At 46.7% G+C, this 18,303-nt stretch overlaps 1 protein-coding gene across 1 annotated transcript; it reads right to left on the bottom strand.

Annotated features, from left to right (window-relative positions):
* Nucleotides 1–4,300: 4,300 nt before the first annotated feature.
* Nucleotides 4,301–6,245, bottom strand: CBY3 (chibby family member 3). The gene is made up of 2 exons (XM_032846845.1): nucleotides 6,176–6,245; nucleotides 4,301–5,011 (listed from the first exon to the last, which is right to left on the bottom strand). The coding sequence occupies exons 1-2, from the start codon at nucleotides 6,223–6,225 to the stop codon at nucleotides 4,324–4,326; spliced, it is 738 nt and encodes a 245-aa protein (XP_032702736.1). The 5' UTR covers nucleotides 6,226–6,245; the 3' UTR covers nucleotides 4,301–4,323.
* Between the last annotated feature and the right edge of the window lie 12,058 nt (nucleotides 6,246–18,303).

Genomic DNA, 18,303 nt, shown 5'->3' with positions numbered 1-18,303 from the left:
AATAGCCACCTCCACAATCCTTGTAGCTACAGCTGCCTTCCTTTAGAGTGCCAAAGCCACTTCATAAGCCCAGCTCTCCCTTCAACTTCTATCTCATTCCAATCAACCAAAGGTAAGAGTCTTACACTCCAGTCCACTGGCCAATGGTGGTGAGAGGTCACTGTTGCCATAGTTCTAGACTCCTATCCCCACAGTCTCCCTTCTAGGGCTACTTCCCACTGTTTTAGCTTGCATTCCCGTAAAAGCAGAGCCTGAGCCTAGAACGTGGGTGCAGCTCATTTTGGTAGATGAATCCAGGAAACAGGAGAGAGGGAGTGAGAATGACACAGGGCAGAAGGAAAATTCAATACTGTGTATTTCGGCTCCTACCCCTTATGGGCTGAAGGCATTCACACCTGCACTCCAGCCTAGGCCTGCTGGGTTGAGAGCGCTCCTGAGGCTGAGGAGAAAGCCATAGTAGATGCTGGAAATGAGGCACTGCCAGTGTCCACGGAGTTATCTACCCTAGCTGTGGCTGGGGTCAGAGTGGGCTGATCGGGCAGAACCAAAAGTTCCAAAACATCCAGTACACCTTTCTTGCCTTAGAGGGGATCAGAAATCTGGGACAATGCCAAAGGCCAAACACCATTGGTTCCCTGGGACTCAGGTGCCTGCCTCTGTAGACCTCTGTGCATTCTAGAAATATGTGGAGCAGGCCTACTCAGTGTTCTACACTGAGATACAGGAAAAAAACAGAATGAAAAGCCCTATAGAGCATACGTCCTAGTGGTGCGGGATGGGGGTGTGGAGGAGACTGACAATAAAGCAGACAGCAGGCCACGTGGTTACAGATGTTAGAAAACAAAACAGGAAAGGAGGATCCATTGTCCTGCTTTGGTTGGGATGGGGGAGAAGACGGACTCCTTGAAACAGAGTCATTAGGGAAAACCTCATTGAAAAGGTGACACTGAAGCAGACACCTGAAGGAAGTGAAGAGTGAGTAAAATCAGCCGACACTGAGGAATGAGGAGGGAGGAGGGAAATAGTGCCCAGGAGCTGGCAGTGCCTTGGAAGCCAGGAGAAGACAGTGTTTCCAAGAGGAGGAGCAGGAAATGCGGCTGATGGACCAAGACGGAGGATGGAGAATTGGCCAAAGTCACTAACACTGGAGGATGATGGCATCTGTGAGGAGAGCAGGCTGGGGGGAGTGGAGGGTGAGACACCTAAGCTAGAGAGGGATTAAGAGCAAAGAGGGAGGGGAGGAATTGAGGACAGTGAATACAAGTAACTTTTTGGAGATTAGTTACAAAGGGAAGCGGAGAAATGGGGCAGTAGCTGCAAAGTCTTGTCGGGTCAAGAAAGGACAGGTTTAGCCAAGATGGAAGATCTACCAGGTTCTCTACTCCCATTTCCCTTCATCTTCCCTCTGGCTGTCGACAAATCTGTGGCCTTTTTGACCTCCCTCTTCAAGCCCAAAAATATTTTTGCAAAGCTCTGATCCTCAGAGAGTTCTGAGCTGTAGGAGGGGAATGCCACAAAGAGTCCTTTGTTCCTGCTTTCTGCTCTGTCACCTCCCTCCCGGGGGCAATGAGCTTGGCTGCCTTCGTCAGGGGGTGAAATTCCAGAGCAGAAAGAACAAAGTCAGATATCTCAAAATATCATCCTGCTCCATTTATTTCGGGCCCTTTAGCCAGTTGGATGCCTTTCACTAAACATGGGGCTGCCTGTCTGCCTGCTGCTGGTCTAGCATGCCCGATACTCTAAACTATTTATTTTCAAGGAGTTTGGCCAAAGCAATATTCCCTAAACTTTAAGCATTCTTGGATCGCCGTTATGATTTTGGCTATTTTCCCATACCTCATAGAGTTTTTACTCCATGTTTTTACATAAAGCACTTTCCTTGAAATTTTGTTGTTGTGGTGGTGGTAAAATTCGCCTAACATAAAACTCACTAAAGCATACAATTTGGGGGTGCCTGGGTGGCTCAGTGGGTTAAAGCCTCTGCCTTCGGCTCAGGTCATGATCCCAGGGTCCTGGGATTGAGCCCCGCATGGGGCTCTCTGCTCAGCAGGGAGCCTGCTTCCTCCTCTCTCTCTGCCTGCTTCTCTGTCTACTTGTGATCTCCATCTGTCAAATAAATAAAATCTTTTTTTAAAAAAAGCGTACAATTCGGGGGCTTTTAGAACATTCACAATGTTGTGCCACCATTACCAAACAGTTCCAAAGCCTTTTTCATCACTCTAAAAGGGAACCTTTCACCTGCAAAGCAGTCCCTCCTTCCTTCCCACTCCCCCCAATCCTTGGTAACCACCAACCTGCTTCCTTTCTCTATGGATTTGCCTATTATGGATATTTTATTTAAACAGAATCATGTAGGGGTGTCCTGGCTTAGTAGGCTGAGCATCTGCCTTTGGCTCAGGTCATGATCCCAGAGTCCTGGGATCGAGCCCCGCATTGGGCTCCCTCCTCAGTGGGGAGTCTGCTTCTCGCTCTCCCTCTGGCCCTCCCCATGTCCTGCTCATGTAGTCTTTAAAAAAGATAAAAATAAACAGAAACATGAAATTCATGATCCTTTGTGTCTAGCTTCTTTCACTTCTGGTTTCTCCATTAGTCCCGTCTCTTGGGTTTGATTTTTTTTCTAGTCTATCATTTTGATTCCCTTCTCATTTCCTTTTCTGTGTATATTTTTTCTTATTTTATTTTAAAGATTTTATTTACTTATTTTTTATGATTTAGTTGAAATAGAGAGAAAGCAGAAGGGGGGAGGGGCAGAGTGAGAGGGAGAAGCAGACCCCCTGCTAGAGGGTGGTGGTGATGCTCAATCCCAGGACCCCGAGATCATGATCTAAGCCAAAGGCAGCTGCTTAGCTGACTGAACCACTCAGATGCCCCAAGATTTTATTTTTAAGTAGTCTCTACTCCCAATGCAGGGCTCAAACTCCTGAGATCAAGAGTCACTTGCTCTTCCAACTAAGCCCGCCAGACCCCCCTGCTTTCCTAGTTGTTTTAAAAGGGGAATTTATTTCACCCTTATAACTATTTTAAGTACTTTAATCTATGTTAATGTAAATATATAATTATTAAAATACGAAAAAGCACTGCGAAGAAGAAATGTTTCTCAACTTTGTGTCTAACGAAATGTTTTGTGTTGTTTTGCTGCTTAAGGCCACAATTTCACACAAAGTAGTTGTTTAGTAATCCCTAGTTTACTCCTGAAACAAAATTGGGCTGAGGCAGGACACCCACTTCTCTCACAACTGTCATATGGCCCTCAGGAGATGGGTCCCCCCCACCCCCAGTCTCAAGTTTCAGTGGATGCAGAAATGCACTGTCTATTCCAGGGAAAAGGTTAGATATTGAAAGGACAAGTGTCATCACAAGTACAATACAATCCCCAAAGCACTTTATGTAATACCTCGTGGTATTACGTATGGAGGCTGGGGAAATGGGCTCCCCACGTCCTGGGAAAGAACACTGATCCAGAAGGGATCTAAGAGGATATCAAAATCAGACACCTGCAACAAGGAAGGAGTGAAGCAACCAGCAGGTGACAGCCACACTTCAGCTCAGGAAACTGCTGGCTGGACAGAATGGAGGTCCAGGTGGTGGCCAAGTCTCTTTTTCAGAACACAGGATATCTGGATATTTAATGTGAAATCTCCGGATTCTTAAGTGTTGGCAACGAATGCAAAATTTTTAAGCGACGTGGGTGGAGCAAATCCTATCTGTGTACAGGTTTTGCCCTGGAGAATGCTTGTTTGTACTCTGGGGGAGACTACGGAGGAGAAAAAGACAGGCCTGTAATAGAGAAGCGACTCCCCAAATACCACACAGCCAGGTGGGAGCGGCTGCGCTCACGTTCGAGAAAGCCGAGTCTAACGCACTGACTTTGGACTGAAGCTGAAACCCCTCCCGCCCGCGCCGCGCCTCTAAGTCAGAGGGAGCCAGGAGCAAGGTCCCCGACCCCGTCAGCCTGCCCGCCTCACCGCACCCTCCATCACCGAGCGCCCAAGCTTTCGTGGCCTCCCCGACTTGGTCCTCGGTCGCTTGGGACAAGAATGCCACTGCCTGCCCCCCGCTAGCCGTCCTCGCGCCCCTTCCCCTCTCCATGGCAAGTCCGGCTCCCACCCCGCGTTCCCAGCGAGCGGGCCGCGCACACACCTTCCGCCAAGGCCCTATCGCGCCCTCCCGAGCCCGGCTGCTGGCTGAGCCACCCGTCCACAGTGGTCACTAAGTGACGAACCCTACCCGCCAGTCGGGAGCCCTGGACAGGCCCACTCCACCGCCCACAAACGCGCCCCGACAAGGAGCGAAGTGCGCGTGCGCCGCCCAGGCTTTATTGCGTCACCGCGACTCCAGAGCGCGCGGCTCGATCAGGAGCACACCGCTCGCGCCTTCGCGTTTGCGCATCTTCCTCTGCCAGGCGCGCGCCGCCGCCGTCGGGTTGGCCTCGGTGTCCAGCTTCTTCTCCAGCAGGTGCATGCGCGCCGTGGTCTCAGTCAGCATGTCCATGAGCAGTTCCTGCTGCAACTTCAAGTAGTTGTTCTCCTCCAGCAACACCTGGCTCTTGACCCGCTGCACCGGCGGCTCCCAGCCCGAGATGGTCGGCGGGGACAGCGGCGACCCCGACCGCAGGGGGAGCCCCTCGGCTGTCCAGCGGCCGCCGCGGAACACGAAGTCCTCGTCGCTCAGGCGCGTGCGCGGCGCGCCGTAGCTGAGGCCCAGCTCGGCCTGGCGCGTCCGGTGGTCCAGCAGGTAGAAGGTGGACATGGAGGAGATGCGGCGCAGCGGCGGGCGCCGCGGCGAGAAGCGCCGCGAGAAGTGGTCGACCCAGAACTGCCGCAACTGCTCCCACAGGCGGCCGGCGTGGCCCGACGCCAGGCACCTGAAGGCCTCCAGGGCGAGGGCCGAGTGGGCCTTGTCGGGCGTGTGGGTGCCCGGTGCCGAACCTCGAGGACGTGGGCGACCGGGGCTACGCCCTTGCCTCCGGAGCCCCGGTGTCCAGAATGATGAAGGCGAGCCAGGGGCACTGCTGGGGAGCAAGAGTCCGGGTGAGCAGCCTGCTTGGATAGGCTGTCCCGTCAAACCGCGAGGACCGGTGGACAGAGCTTAGCTTTGAGGCTGGCGCCAGGGCTAACCAGCTGCTGGTCGCCGAGGAGCCCATCCCTGCACGCTGCCGCTGACAGTAGTCTCTGAAACGACCTTTCCCAAAGACCGCTCTGGGTCAGGCGCAGGGGATGCATTTGTGGATGAATGACCGCATCCCTGTCTTTCTGAGCCTTGGGCGGGCTGCTGGAAGGGATCATGGGCCCAGGAGAAGGGAACGGTGGAGCCGCTACTTAAAAGTTGAGCAGGGCTTTGCTGGATGAATTGGGGGTAGATGAGAGAGAGAGCCTCTAGGCAGAGTAAGAGCCAGGCACAGCCTGAATGTCCCAGATGTGAGGAAGAGCTTGGAGTAGGGCTGGTGTGTGGGACTTGGCTGGGAATACAAGAGGAAACCAGAAAGGAGCCCAGGGCCTAAACTTCATCCTGGCACTACTGCATTACAAAGCCAGGGCTAGCTCTGGATTCAGAAAAGTATTCAGTAGGATGTATAAAATAGCCAGTGGCATAACGGGCTGTGGGCCCGGCCTGGTGTGGGCAGGGGTTCTTAGTCTGTGCCCACCCTCAAGATGCTACTGGTCCGGCTTGGAACGCAGATGTGTGTGTAGATGACAGTAGTTCGGTATATTCAGTGACATCCTAGGGGCACGTGCCACGGACTAGGACCTATGCTTAGGATTCGAGGTCATAGCGGTTAGGTAGACTACTTGTGACTTTTCTCACAAGCAGACTACATCCTCAAGGAAGCTGAAGGACAGATAACAAGTCTCATTCTCTGTCTCCCCCAAAACCTGAAAGTGCTGACTCTATTCTATGGGAAAAGGACTATATGTTCTCTCTTAAATTCCTCTTCTCCCCCTTGGAAGGTGAAAAGGGAAAGAACACTCGGTCATGCCTACATCAATCCAGTACATGCATATTCCTCTTGCACATAGCTAGGCTGAGCGGATGGTACTATCCCCTAGATCTGACTCAGGGCGACATCTCTGAAACCCCAAAGAGGGCCCAAGAGGGTGCAGCCAGGCCCACCCTTAATGCTGCATCTTCCTAGAGGGCCTTTTCCCAGGAAACCTCACTGCAAGTTGTGCCTCACCTGGAGGGTGTGTTGGAGGTGCTGAGCTGCTGTCCCAGGCCTGGCCCCATCTCTGAACCCCTCAGCTGCTGTCCACCAGCTATGACTCACAATGCCTCCAGGCCGGACTAGCCCAGGACAGAAGGGGTGCCCAGAGTCTAGCTATATAACAGACTCTGGGCTCTCGGCTCTCCCCATATTCATTCAACACATGTATTGAGTGTTTGCTGTGTTCCAGGTACAGCTCTGCAGAGCTGGAGATAGGAATTTGATGTAAGGGAACGAACAAGGTAGTTCCTCCTGAAGTTTACCTATGGTGTCATGGGTCAGGTTCCCAGAAGCAGAGCCAGAGATGAGAATTCTTGTTTGAGTGATTTATTGAGGAAGTGCTCTCAGGAGAAGGGTGTGAGGGAAACAGGACAGGGCAGGGAAGCAAACAAAAACAAGCAGGAGAGTGGCCTCAAGTGGAAACTAGCTTCAGACCCGTCCCACAGGTAACTGCATAAATTACACCACAGAGTTAGGCCCCCTTGCCACAGAAATGCCAGTCTTTCTCACCCTCTCCCTTCTCTCCCGCCCCTCATTTCCCATCAGTTACTGGCAGGGCAGCTGTGAGCTGTCAGCCAACACTAAGGCACATATGGGGTGGGTGCCTCACCAGGAAAAGGGATCTGGGGCCCCAAATGCATAGAGGAGGGAGGAAGAGAATAAATAATAAAAATAAATAGAAGGGGCCCCTGGGTGGCTCAGTAGGTTAAGTTTCTGCCTTCGGCTCAGGCTCTGGGTTCTGGTATCAAGCCCTCTGTCTTGGGCTCTCTGCTCAGCGGGAAGTCTGCTTCTCCCTCTGCCTCTGCGCCCCCCACCACCAGGCTCGCTCTCTCTCAAATGAAAAATGAAGTCTTTAAAAAATGAAAATAAATAAATGAATAAGAATTTGACTTTGATATGTACAATAAAAATTAGAGAAATACAGAAAGTGACATTAGCACGTGGTATTCAGTGAAGGTGCCTGACATTCAGGCTAAGACCTAAATGATGAGGGGTCTACAGGAAGATTGGGGGCTGGAGGCAGAAATGAAATGGGCCTGTTGGAGGGACAAGCATCTTGTGTTGAGAAAATGGGAGGTAAGGTAGTCAACCGTACCTGCCAAGCACATCAGGTTGACTGCCGTCACCTCAGCTTGGCATTCCTGACCCCAAAGCCCTTCCCAGTTAATTCAGCATGGCCCTCCAAGGAGTCAGAGCCAGCTCCAGAGGAGCTCATATCCCAGAGTAGAGCCAGGTGTATTTGTAGCACCGCCTCCTGGGAAATTTTTTTCTTGAACAGTCTTTGAAGGTATCACTGACTGGGACACCTGGCTGGCTCAGTCAGAAGAGCATGCAGCTCAGTTTTGGAATTGTGAGTTCAAGCCCCATGTTGGGTGTAGAGATTACTTGAAAAAATAAAATCTTCTTTTTAAGAGTTTATTTATTTGAGAGAAAGGGAGAGCTCAAGTGATCTAGCAATGGGGAGGGGCTAGGACAAGCAGACTCTGCTCTGAACACGGAATCCAACACAGGGCTCGATCCCATGACCCTGAGATGACAACCTGAGCCGAAACCAAGAGTCGGAGGCCCAACCAACTGAGCCACACAGGCGCCCCCCTCCAAAAGTAAAACCTTAAAAAAAAAAAAAAGCTTTTTTAAAAAATTTAATTGACAATAAATAACCTTTATTTCAAAGAAATTTTAAGTAACGGGTGTCTGGGTGGCTCAGTTGGTTGGGTGGCTGCCTTTGGCTCAGGTCGTGATCTCAGGGTTCTGGGATCAAGCCCCATGTCAGGCTCCTTGCTCAATGGGGAGCCTGCTTCTCCCTCACCCTCTGCCTGCCGCTCTGCCTACTTGTGCTCTCTCTCTCAAATAAATTTAAAAAATTTTTAAAGATTTTTTATAATTTATTTATTTCACAAACAGAGATCACAAGTAGGCAGAGAGACAGGCCAGGAGAGAAGGGGAAGCAGGCTCCCTGCTAAGCAGAAAGCCTGATGGAGGGCTCGATCCCAGGACCCTGAGATCATGACCTGAGCTGAAGGCAGAGGCTTAACCCACTGAACCACTCAGGTGCCCCTAAAGAAAAATTTTTTTAAGTAAGCTGTATGCCCAGTGTGGGGCTTGAACTCATGACCTTGAGATCAAGAGTCACAAGCTGTACCATGCTTTACCAACTTAGCAAGCCAGGCACCCCATAAACAACATATTTATAATGTACAATTTGGTATGTCTTTATAACTTGATGTATGAAATCATCACCCAAATCAAGATAATGAAGACATCCATTACCTTCAGAAGTTTTCTCAGCGCTCATCACTACATAATCGTTTACATTTTCTAGAGTTTTATATAAATAGAATAATATGTCCTTTTTTGGGCACCAACTTCTTGCAGCATAATTGAGATTTATCCATGGGGTCGCATTCATCAACAATTTCCTATTGATGAGTATTTCCCATTGTATGGAAATACCACAGTTTGTTTTCACATCTATTTGATGGAAAATTGGGTTGTTTCCAGTTTGGGGGCTTTTACGAATAAAGCTATTATGAATGTATGTGTAGAGGTCTTGGTGCAGCCATATGCTTTCATTTCTCTTGAATAAACACTTAGGAGTGGAATGGCTGGGTCATATGGTAAGTGTATGTTTACCTCTTTACGAAGCTATTGGACGTTTTCTAGAATGGTTGCACCCCATTCCCAACAGCCATGAAAGAGTTTCTGTTCTTCCCCATACTTGTCAACACTTTGTATGGTAAACCTTTTTAATTCTTGTCATTCTAGTGGGTATGTCTAAATTGTGGTTTTAATATTTCCGTAATGTCTAATGATGTTGGCCGTGTCTTTGTGTGCTTCTTTGTTACCCTCTTTGGTAAATTAAGGTCTTTTGCCATTCTTTCTTCTTTTTTTAACTGGATTGTTTGTCTTTTTGAGTATAAGGAGTTCTGTAATGCTAGATAAAAGTGGATATGTGGATATGATGGATATGTTTTACAAATATTTTCTCCCATTCTGTGGATTTGCCTTTCAAAGTGAAAGTTCTTAATTTTGATAAAATCCAGCTTATCAATTTTCTGTCCTGTAGTTCCTGCTTTTTGTTTCATATCTAGGAAGTCTTTGCCAAATCTAAGGTCACTAAGATTTTCTCCTCTGTTTTCTTCTAGAAGTTACATGGTTTTAGCTTTACATTTAGGTCTGTGCTACATTTTGAGTTAATTTTTAAAAAAATATTTTATTTATGAGAAAGAGAGAGAGGGCATGAGTGGGTGGGGGGGCAGGTCAGAGGCAGAGGGAGAAGCAGACTCCCCAATGAGTAGGGAGACTGACATGGGGATGGATCCCAGGACCCTGAGATCATGACTGGATCTGAAGGCAGACACTTAACCAACTGAGCCGCCCCAGTGCCCCTTGAGTTAATTTTTTGAAGATTAATTTCTTAATCTTCAAGTGGGAAGGGCAGAGGGAAAGGGAGAGAGAATCATAAGCATACTCTGCACTGAACTCGGAGCCTGACATGGGGCTTGATCTCATGGCCCTGAGATCACGACCTGAGCTGAAAGCAAGAGTTGGATGCTTAACTGACTACACTAACCAGTTGCCCCTTTTTGAGTTAATTTTTGTTTATAGTGTGAGGTGAGAGTTGATTTTTTTTTTCATACAGATGTCCATTTGACCTCACACCAATTATAGTAAAGACTAGGCTTTCTCCCGAGTTGCAGTCATTCTTCCTGTGACTGTCCGAGTATTTCTGGGCTCTCTATTCCTTTCCATTGATCTCTTTATCTATTCTTTTTTTTTAAGATTTTATTTATTTGACAGAGAGATCACAAGTAAGTAGAGAGGCAGGCAGAGATGGGGGCAGGGGGAAGCAGGCTCCCCGCTGAGCAGAGAGCCCGATGTGGGGCTTGATCCCAGGACTCCGAGATCATGACCTGAGCTGAAAGCAGAGGCTTTAACCCACTGAGCCACCCAGGTGCCCCTCTCTTTATCTATTCTTGCACCACATCACATTTTCTTAATTATTGTAGCTTACAGAATGTCTTAATATCTGGTAGTATGTATCTTCCAGCAATATTCTTTTTTTAAAGATTTTTAAATATTTATTTGACAGACAGAGATCACAAGTAGGCAGAGAGGCAGGCAGAGAGAGAGAGAGAGAGAGAGAGAGAGGAGGAAACAGGCTCCCCGCTGAGTGGAGAGCCCGATGTGGGGCTCGATCCCAGAACCCTGGGACCATGACCTGAGCCGAAGGCAGAGGCTTTAACCCACTGAGCCACCCAGGCACCCCCCAGCAATATTCTTTAAAGATTGCTTTGGTTTTCTAGGTCCTTTGCAATTCCATATAATTGAATTTCCATCCTAATTTTAGAATTTGAATGTCAGTTTCCACAAATAAACCCTTATGTTCACTGTTCAAAGCTCTCTCTTCCTATCACGAGGACACTTGAAAGCTCAGATCAGCCCTCAGAAGGTTGTCTGATGGACGTGGAATCAGAGCCCAGGAATATTTTAATCGAGCCAGTGATTCATTCTGTCTCTCTCTCCAAATTGTGTCTCTGTTATTAAGGCTCATTTGCATTAACAATCTCAGTATTTCAGATGGGTAATGCGTGGCCATAGTCTACAGTAACTTTCAATTTCCCTTATTTCCTTATGAAAAAGGGAAAGCTATAAAGCCCAAGGAAGTCTTTGTTTGATTATTTGAATAGGAGAAATTTAGAGAGATGAAGAACAATTAACACCTTAACCCCTTTTACAAGAAGACCTCGGTTCTGAGGAATTAAGAAACTTTGTGTCGATGTCAACACTGAAAAGGCGAGACCTCCAGCCCTTTAGGAAAGGAGTGCCAGGTATTGACAGGTCTGAGTTTAAGGACATAAAGTTCCTTCTAAGGGAACAGAGGAAAGGAGAAGAGGATGTAAAAATGAATTTTCACTTCCTCACACCACAGGCAAATGCCATAGGAACTGTGAATGTCAGTGATCCCTTCTCTTGGCAACCAAGATGAATACTGCCAAAGCCAAGGAAGCAAACTTGTTTTGCCCCATGGCTATTTCACTTGGTTTCTGAGTCACTGTTAGTGACATTTACCCTTTCCTGAAACAACGAGATGTTCTCTGTGCTAAGATAGTGAATTAAAAAAAAAGAATTCTGCATATATATAAAACATGGCAGAAGTCATTTGTATAGTACGGGTGAGCCTGGAGTGGCTAGGTAGGTAAGAGTTGAACTCTTGGTTTCAGCTCAAGTTGTGATCTCAGGGTTGTGGAATTGAGCCCCACATTGGGCTCCGCAATGGATGGGGAGTCTACTTGAGATTCTCTCTCTCTCCCTCTGCCTCTGTCCCTCCCCTCCCCACAGGTGCTCTCTCTCTCTCTCAAATTTTTTTAAATTAACATATGATGTTTTATTTGTTTCAGGGGTACAGGTCTGTGATTCATCAGTCTTACACAATTCACAGCACTCGCCACACCACATATGCTCCCCAATGTCCATCACCCAACCACCCCATCCCTCCCACCCCCCTCCCCTCCAGCAACCCTCAGTCTCTTTCCTGAGATTGAGTCTCTTATGGTTTGCCTCCCTCCCTGGTCCCATCTTGCTTCATTTTTCCCTCCATTCCCCCCACAACCCCATGCTCTGCCTCTCAAATTCCTCATATCAGAGAGATCATATGATAATTGTCTTTCTCTGATTGACTTATTTCGCTTAGCATAATACCCTCTAGTTCCATCCACGTCCTTGCAAATGGCAAGATTTCATTTCTTTTGATGGCTCCATAGTGTGTGTATATATATATATATATATATATATATATATATATATATCACCTCTTCTTTATCCATTCATCTGTTGATGGACATCTAGGTTCTTTCCATAGTTTGGCTATTGTGGACATTGCTGCTATAAACATTCGGGTGCGCGTACCCCTTCGGATCCCTACATTTGTATCTTTAGGGTAAATACCCAGTAGTGCGATTGCTGGGTCATAGGGTAGCTCTATTTTCAGCTTTTTGAGGAACCACCATACTGTTTTCCAGAGTGGCTGCACCAGCTTGCTTTCCCACTGACAGTGTAGGAGGGTTCCCCTTTCTCTGCATCCTCGCCAACATCTGTCATTTCCTGACTTGTTAATTTCAGCCATTCTGACTGGTGTGAGGTGGTATCTCATTGTGGTTTTGATTTGTATTTCCCTGATGCCGAGTGATGTGGAGCATTTTTCATGTGTCTGTTGGCCGTCTGGATGTCTTCTTTGCAGAAATGTCTGTTAATGTCTTCTGCCCATTTTTAAAAAGATTGTATTTATTTGAGAGAGACAGAGAGAGTATGAGAGGGGAGAAGGTCAGAGGGAGAAGCAGATTCTGCATAAAGCTGGGAGCACAATGCAGGACTCCATCCCGGGACTCCAGGATCATGACTGAGCCATCCAGGAGCCCTTCTGCCCATTTCTTGATTGGCAAATGTTTTTTTAAAAAGTCATTCAGATAGTACAGAGCACGGAGAACACAGTTATAAAGAAGGCACGTGCTTCACTCTGCCTTTTTAGGAAGAGCAAATTAAACAGGAAAGGATGTCCACCTGTCACCCTTCCCTTGGCCTTTTTCTTCCCTAGCTTCTCCTTCAGCCATCCTCCGGCACTTGGCGGAGACAGCCTTGGGGAGTGGGGGGCGGGGCAGCACGCATATGGACCCCCGGTAGTGGTCCAGAGGTGGCTACTCCTTTTGCCCTTCTTCCCCATGCCTCTCCTATTATCTTAAAATTGGATCTTAAAATTAGTTCCATCATGTTCTTTGGACTCTGTAAGTACTTTATGAAAAAAATGTTTAAATTTTGTTTTAATAAAAAAAAAATCTGGGAAAAAAAATGTCCATGCATATTCTCTCCGCTCTAGATAACCACCTTGTAACCAGGAAGTACCACTGAACGGGAGAGTCTGCATCTGGGTTCGAGTGGTGGAGGTTAAGGAGAAGGGAAGGCGAGCAGGCAGGCCTGGGAACGCCAAGCTCCAATGGTGAGTGGAGTTCAAAGTCTTTCCTAAGAGTCAAAAGTAGACTGAGCATGCGCGTCATGTCTCAGCGCACAGACCATGTACCTGCGGCGCCCCAAACCGCCTGCCTTGGGGCACTGGAGCCAGATGGGGCACGCGGCTCTTATTTCCAGCAGAAAAAAAAAAAAAAAAAAGATTTTTTTTTGGTTATCCCACTTAAATGTGAATTTGAATATTTTTGGTTACTAGGTAATTTATACATTTATTATACTTTTATAATCAAAAGTTGGAAATGATGGGGCGCCTGGGTGACTCAGTGGGTTAGGCCTCTGCCTTCCGCTCAGGTCATGATCTCAGGGTCCTGGGATTGAGCCCGCATCTGGGTCTCTGCTCAGCGGGGAGCCTGCTTCTCCCTCTCTCTCTGCCTGCCTTTTTGCCTACTTGTGATTTCTCTATCAAATAAATAAATAAAATCTTTTTAAAAAAGTTGGAAATGAATGTATGGTACGCTTATGGGTTTTTTTTGTTGAGTGATTTTATTTATTTATCTGTCAGAGAGTGAGAGCAAGCACAAGTAGAGGGAGCGGCAGGCAGAGGGAGAAGCAGGCTTTCTGCTGAGCGGGGAGCTAGAAGGGGTACTCGATCCCAAACCGAAAGATCATGACCTGAGCGGAAGGCAGATGCTTAACCGACTGAGCCACCCAGGTGTCCCAGGAAGTTTATGTTTATAGGCATTTGAACAAGATTGTGAGATGGGTTAATATTTTGGAATTTTAGCCCTTGTATAGTTTGTCCTAAATAGTTACCTTTTACACAGGTCCTTGTTACCACTTAAATGAAAGTGAGTCTTTTGTGGAAAACAAAGCAACTTTCTGGGCTTTCAACTTCCAAATCAGCCTTTGAACAATTTCGTTGGATTGTGAAAGCCTGACTTTTTTTTTAAGTTGTAAAGCTGAAAATTATACAAGGAGGGACACCTGGGTGGCTCACTCGGTTAAGCAACTGACTTTTGATTTCAGCTTGGGTCCTGATCTTAGGGTTGTGAGATCAAGCCCTGCATTGGGCTCTACACCAGCCATGGAACCTGCTTAAGATTCTCTCTCCCTCTCCCTCTCCCTCTCCCCTTCCCTCCATCCCCCCTCCCTCTCACATATGCTCTCTCTTCCCCCAAAATAAAATAAAAGTAAAATAAATAAAAATAGTACATGGAACACCTGTATGCCCTTTATCCAGATTCCCCTACAGTCAACACTTTACACTATTTCCTTGATCATTTCTGAACCATTTACATATATCATGAGACTTTGTCCCTAAATACTTCAATCTTGTATCACCTCGTATGGTCTTGTGTGGTCTTGTATGACCACAGTACAGATATCAATCCAATGAATTCATTTCACTTCAAATTACTTTAATCGACCATCCATGTTTCAATATCATCTGCCTCCTTATAATGCCCCTTAGTAGTGTTTTTCAGTACAGGAGACCAGCTAGAGACAGGTATTTCATTTAAGTATTGCGAGGGAGCCCTCTGTACTGTGGACAGACACTCTAAGACCATGTAAATATCCTGTTCCTCATCAAAATTTCCTTCCACATTTAGCCTCTGGTGGTGATTCTTACCTCAGCTAATCTTTACCATTATACTTGCAAAGTGATGCTTTTCCAATGCTAGCACTAACTTCATATTTGTCACTTAGCTCTCAGCATTCTACTATAAGCAAGAGGTCTCCCTTCTCTATCAGTATCATGAGATCATAGAAAATCTATATACTCTTTGTACCGCCCCCCCTCAATTCCTGACACAGGGCTTCTAAAATCCTTCCAATTTCCTATGTGGTAACAGGACTAGGTGCATATTTTGCTATCATATTTGACCTTTGACCCTTCTTTCGGATACAGACCTCCCAAATCCCTTGGAATTTTCCCAGGTAATAGCTGTGTCTTTTGTTCTAATGAAGTAGATGTTGGTGGGCTCCTGCATGGAGGCTGGTCACCAGAAAGACCAAGCCATGATTAGAAGCTTGGAACTTTCAGCTCCATCCCCCATTCTCCAGAGGGGGCAGAGAGGCTGGAAATAGAGTTAACCTCCATACTTCAGGGGTTCAGAGAGCTTCCAGGTTGATGATGTATAGTTTGTGCAGTAAGGATGCATATCCCCAAAACTACAGTATGGAAGTGCCTTTGCTTGGGACCCTCCCAGACCTCGTCCTATGTATCCTTTTAACTGGTTGTTCCTCTGTATCCTTGATCACATCCTTTCTTAAGCTGGTAAACATAAATAAGTATTTCCCCGAGTTCTTCAAGCTGTTCTAGCAAATAAATCAAATCCAAGAGGAGGTCGTGAGAGCCTCTGATCTGGAGCCAAGTTGGACTTGGCTGTTGTGAGTAACCTGGGGACCCACTACTTGTGATTGGCATCTGAAGTGTGGTCAGTTTCATGGACTGAGCCTTGCATCGGGGGGATCTGACGCTAGCTATCTCCAGGCAGATGGTGTCAGGACTGAGTTAAATTGCAGGACACCCAGCTGGTGTCACAGAATTGCTTAGTGTGGGGAAAATTCCCACATATCTGGTGTCAGAATGGTTGTGAGTATGGTACTGGAGTGAGTAAAGGGGAAACACAGGAGTATAGGGTGTTTTTTTTTTTTTTTGTTATCTATTTTTAGGTTATCTCTACACCCAATGTGGTACTTGGAACTCATGACCCTGAGATCAAGAGTTGCATGCTTGTCCCAGCTGAGCCAGCCAAGTGCCCCCTAGGTATTTTTCTTTACATTTTATTAATTTGTTTTTTTCTTTTTAAAAATGTGTTGACATTTTAATTTTTCACTGGCTTATAATTATTTTGAGTTCCAAATGGCTGTGCTCTCCCCCTTGAGATTCTGATGTAATGTTCTAAGGGTACAGCTTGGGCACTAGGATTTTTTTTTTACAAGATTTTATTTGTTTGACAGAGAGAGAGAGCACAAGCAGGGGGAGAGGCCAAAGGAGAGGGAGAAGCAGACTCCCTATAGAGCAGGAGAAGCCCGATCTGGGACTCGATCCTAGGACTGTGGGATCATGACCTGAGCTGAAGGCAGTGACTTAACCAACTGAGCCACCCAGGTGCCCGGGCACTAGGATTTTTATAAACTTTCCAAGTTTTTCTAATAGCAGACATGGCCTTTGCAATGTGAATCATAGAGACCAATGCAAGAAAACAGGAAAAAAGCAATGTCAAGGGAAGACACGCAGAGGGAAAAAGTCTTCAACTAAAAGTATATGGTAAAGTGTGGAGATCAACAATTTTCTCTCCAGGAAACAATGATAAAGTTAGAGGAAAAAAATAAATCCAAAAAAACATTTAGGGGCGCCTGGGTAACTCAGTCATTAAGCTTCTGTCTTTAGCTCATGTCATGATCCCAGGGTCCTGGGATCAAGCCCCACATCGGGCTGCCTGCTTCTCTCTCTCCCACTCCCCCTGCTTGTGTTCCCTCTTGTAAAAAAAAAAAAAAATCCTGTCTCTCTCTGTCAAATAAATAAATAAAATCTCTTATTTATTTATTTTTAAAAAGATTTTATTTATTTGACAGAAGAGAGCTCACAAGTAGACAGAGAGGCAGGCAGAGAGAGAGGAGGAAGCAGGATCCACACTGAGCAGAGAGCCCGATGTGGGGCTCGATCCCAAGACCCTGGGATCATGACCTGAGCCAAAGGCAGAGGCTTAACCCACTGAGCCATCCAGGCACCCAAATAAAATCTTTTCAAAAAGAAAAAGAAAAAAACCATTCAGGGTTCTGGAAATAGACAAAAAGCAAAGGAGAAATTGAGGGGCATTTATCCATGAAAAACCACTGAACTCTGGGTGAGAACAGAGTCTGTGGTATTCTTGCCCCGGGCTGCTTGAATTCCCCCAGCCTGGGCAGCAGAAAGGAAGCCAACCATGACTGGGCGGACTGCACCATCCAACAGCTTTGCTGCCAGAAGGGGCTCACTGCATTTGGAACAAACCACAGTGAGCTGCTCCTACATATCCACTAGAAGGGCTACAACAACAAACACAGACAATAGCAAGTGTTGGCAATGCTGCAGAGAACCGAAACCTTCCGGCATGAGACTGTGAAATAGCACAACTACTTTGGAAAACAATTGGGGAATCTTCTAAAGCTAAACACAAATCTACCACAGAGTTAGGCAGTTCTACTCCTACAGAGTACCCAAGAGAAAGAGAGATGTTTGTATAAAAACTCATATACAGGGGCACCTGGGTGGTTCAGTCTTTTTTAAGTGTTTGTGTTCGACTCCGGTCGTGATCCCAGGGTCCAGGGATTGAACCCCACGTCTGGCTCCCTGCTCAGCGGGAAGCCTGCTTCTCCCTCTCCCACTCCCCCTGCTGGTGTTCCCTCTCTTGCTGGCTCTCTCTCTGTCAAATAGATAAATAAAATCTTAAAAAAAAAAACCAAAAAACAAGTTCATATACAGATGTTCATGACAACATTACCTACGATAGACCCAAACTGAAAAGAATCTAAAGGTCAATCAGCTGTTCAATGGATAGACAAATTGTGGCATAGCCTTGCAATGGAATATTTTATTTTATTTTATTTATTTATTTATTTTTTTTTTTTTAAAGATTTTATTTATTTATTTGACAGACAGAGATCACAAGTAGACGGAGAGTCAGGCAGAGAGAGGGAGAGAGAGAGAGGGAAGCAGGCTTCCTGCCGAGCAGAGAGCCCGATGCGGGACTCGATCCCAGGACCCTGAGATCATGACCTGAGCTGAAGGCAGCGGCTTAACCCACTGAGCCACCCAGGTGCCCCTTTATTTTATTTTTTAAGATATAATGTATTATTAGCCCCATGGATACAGGTCTGCGAATCGTCAGGCTTACACATTTCACAGAATTCACCATAGCACATACTCTCCCCAATGTCCATAACCCAACCACCCTCTCCCAACCCACCTCCCCCCGCAACCCTCAGTTTGTTTTGAGATTAAGAGTCTCCTATGGTTTGTTTCCCTCCTGATCCCATCTGGTTTCGTTTTTTCCCTCCTTAACCCCCACAACCCCCCGCCCTGCCTCCCAAATTCCTTATATCAGAGAGATCATATGATAATTGTCTTTCTCTGATTGACTTAATTTCAC

Source organism: Lontra canadensis, unplaced genomic scaffold, assembly GCF_010015895.1.
Source record: "Lontra canadensis isolate GAN:19392208 unplaced genomic scaffold, GSC_riverotter_1.0 scaffold181, whole genome shotgun sequence".
In the NCBI taxonomy this organism is placed as follows: domain Eukaryota; kingdom Metazoa; phylum Chordata; class Mammalia; order Carnivora; family Mustelidae; genus Lontra; species Lontra canadensis.
Note: the sequence above shows the minus strand (reverse complement) of the source record. Positions and strands in the feature narration are given on the sequence as shown.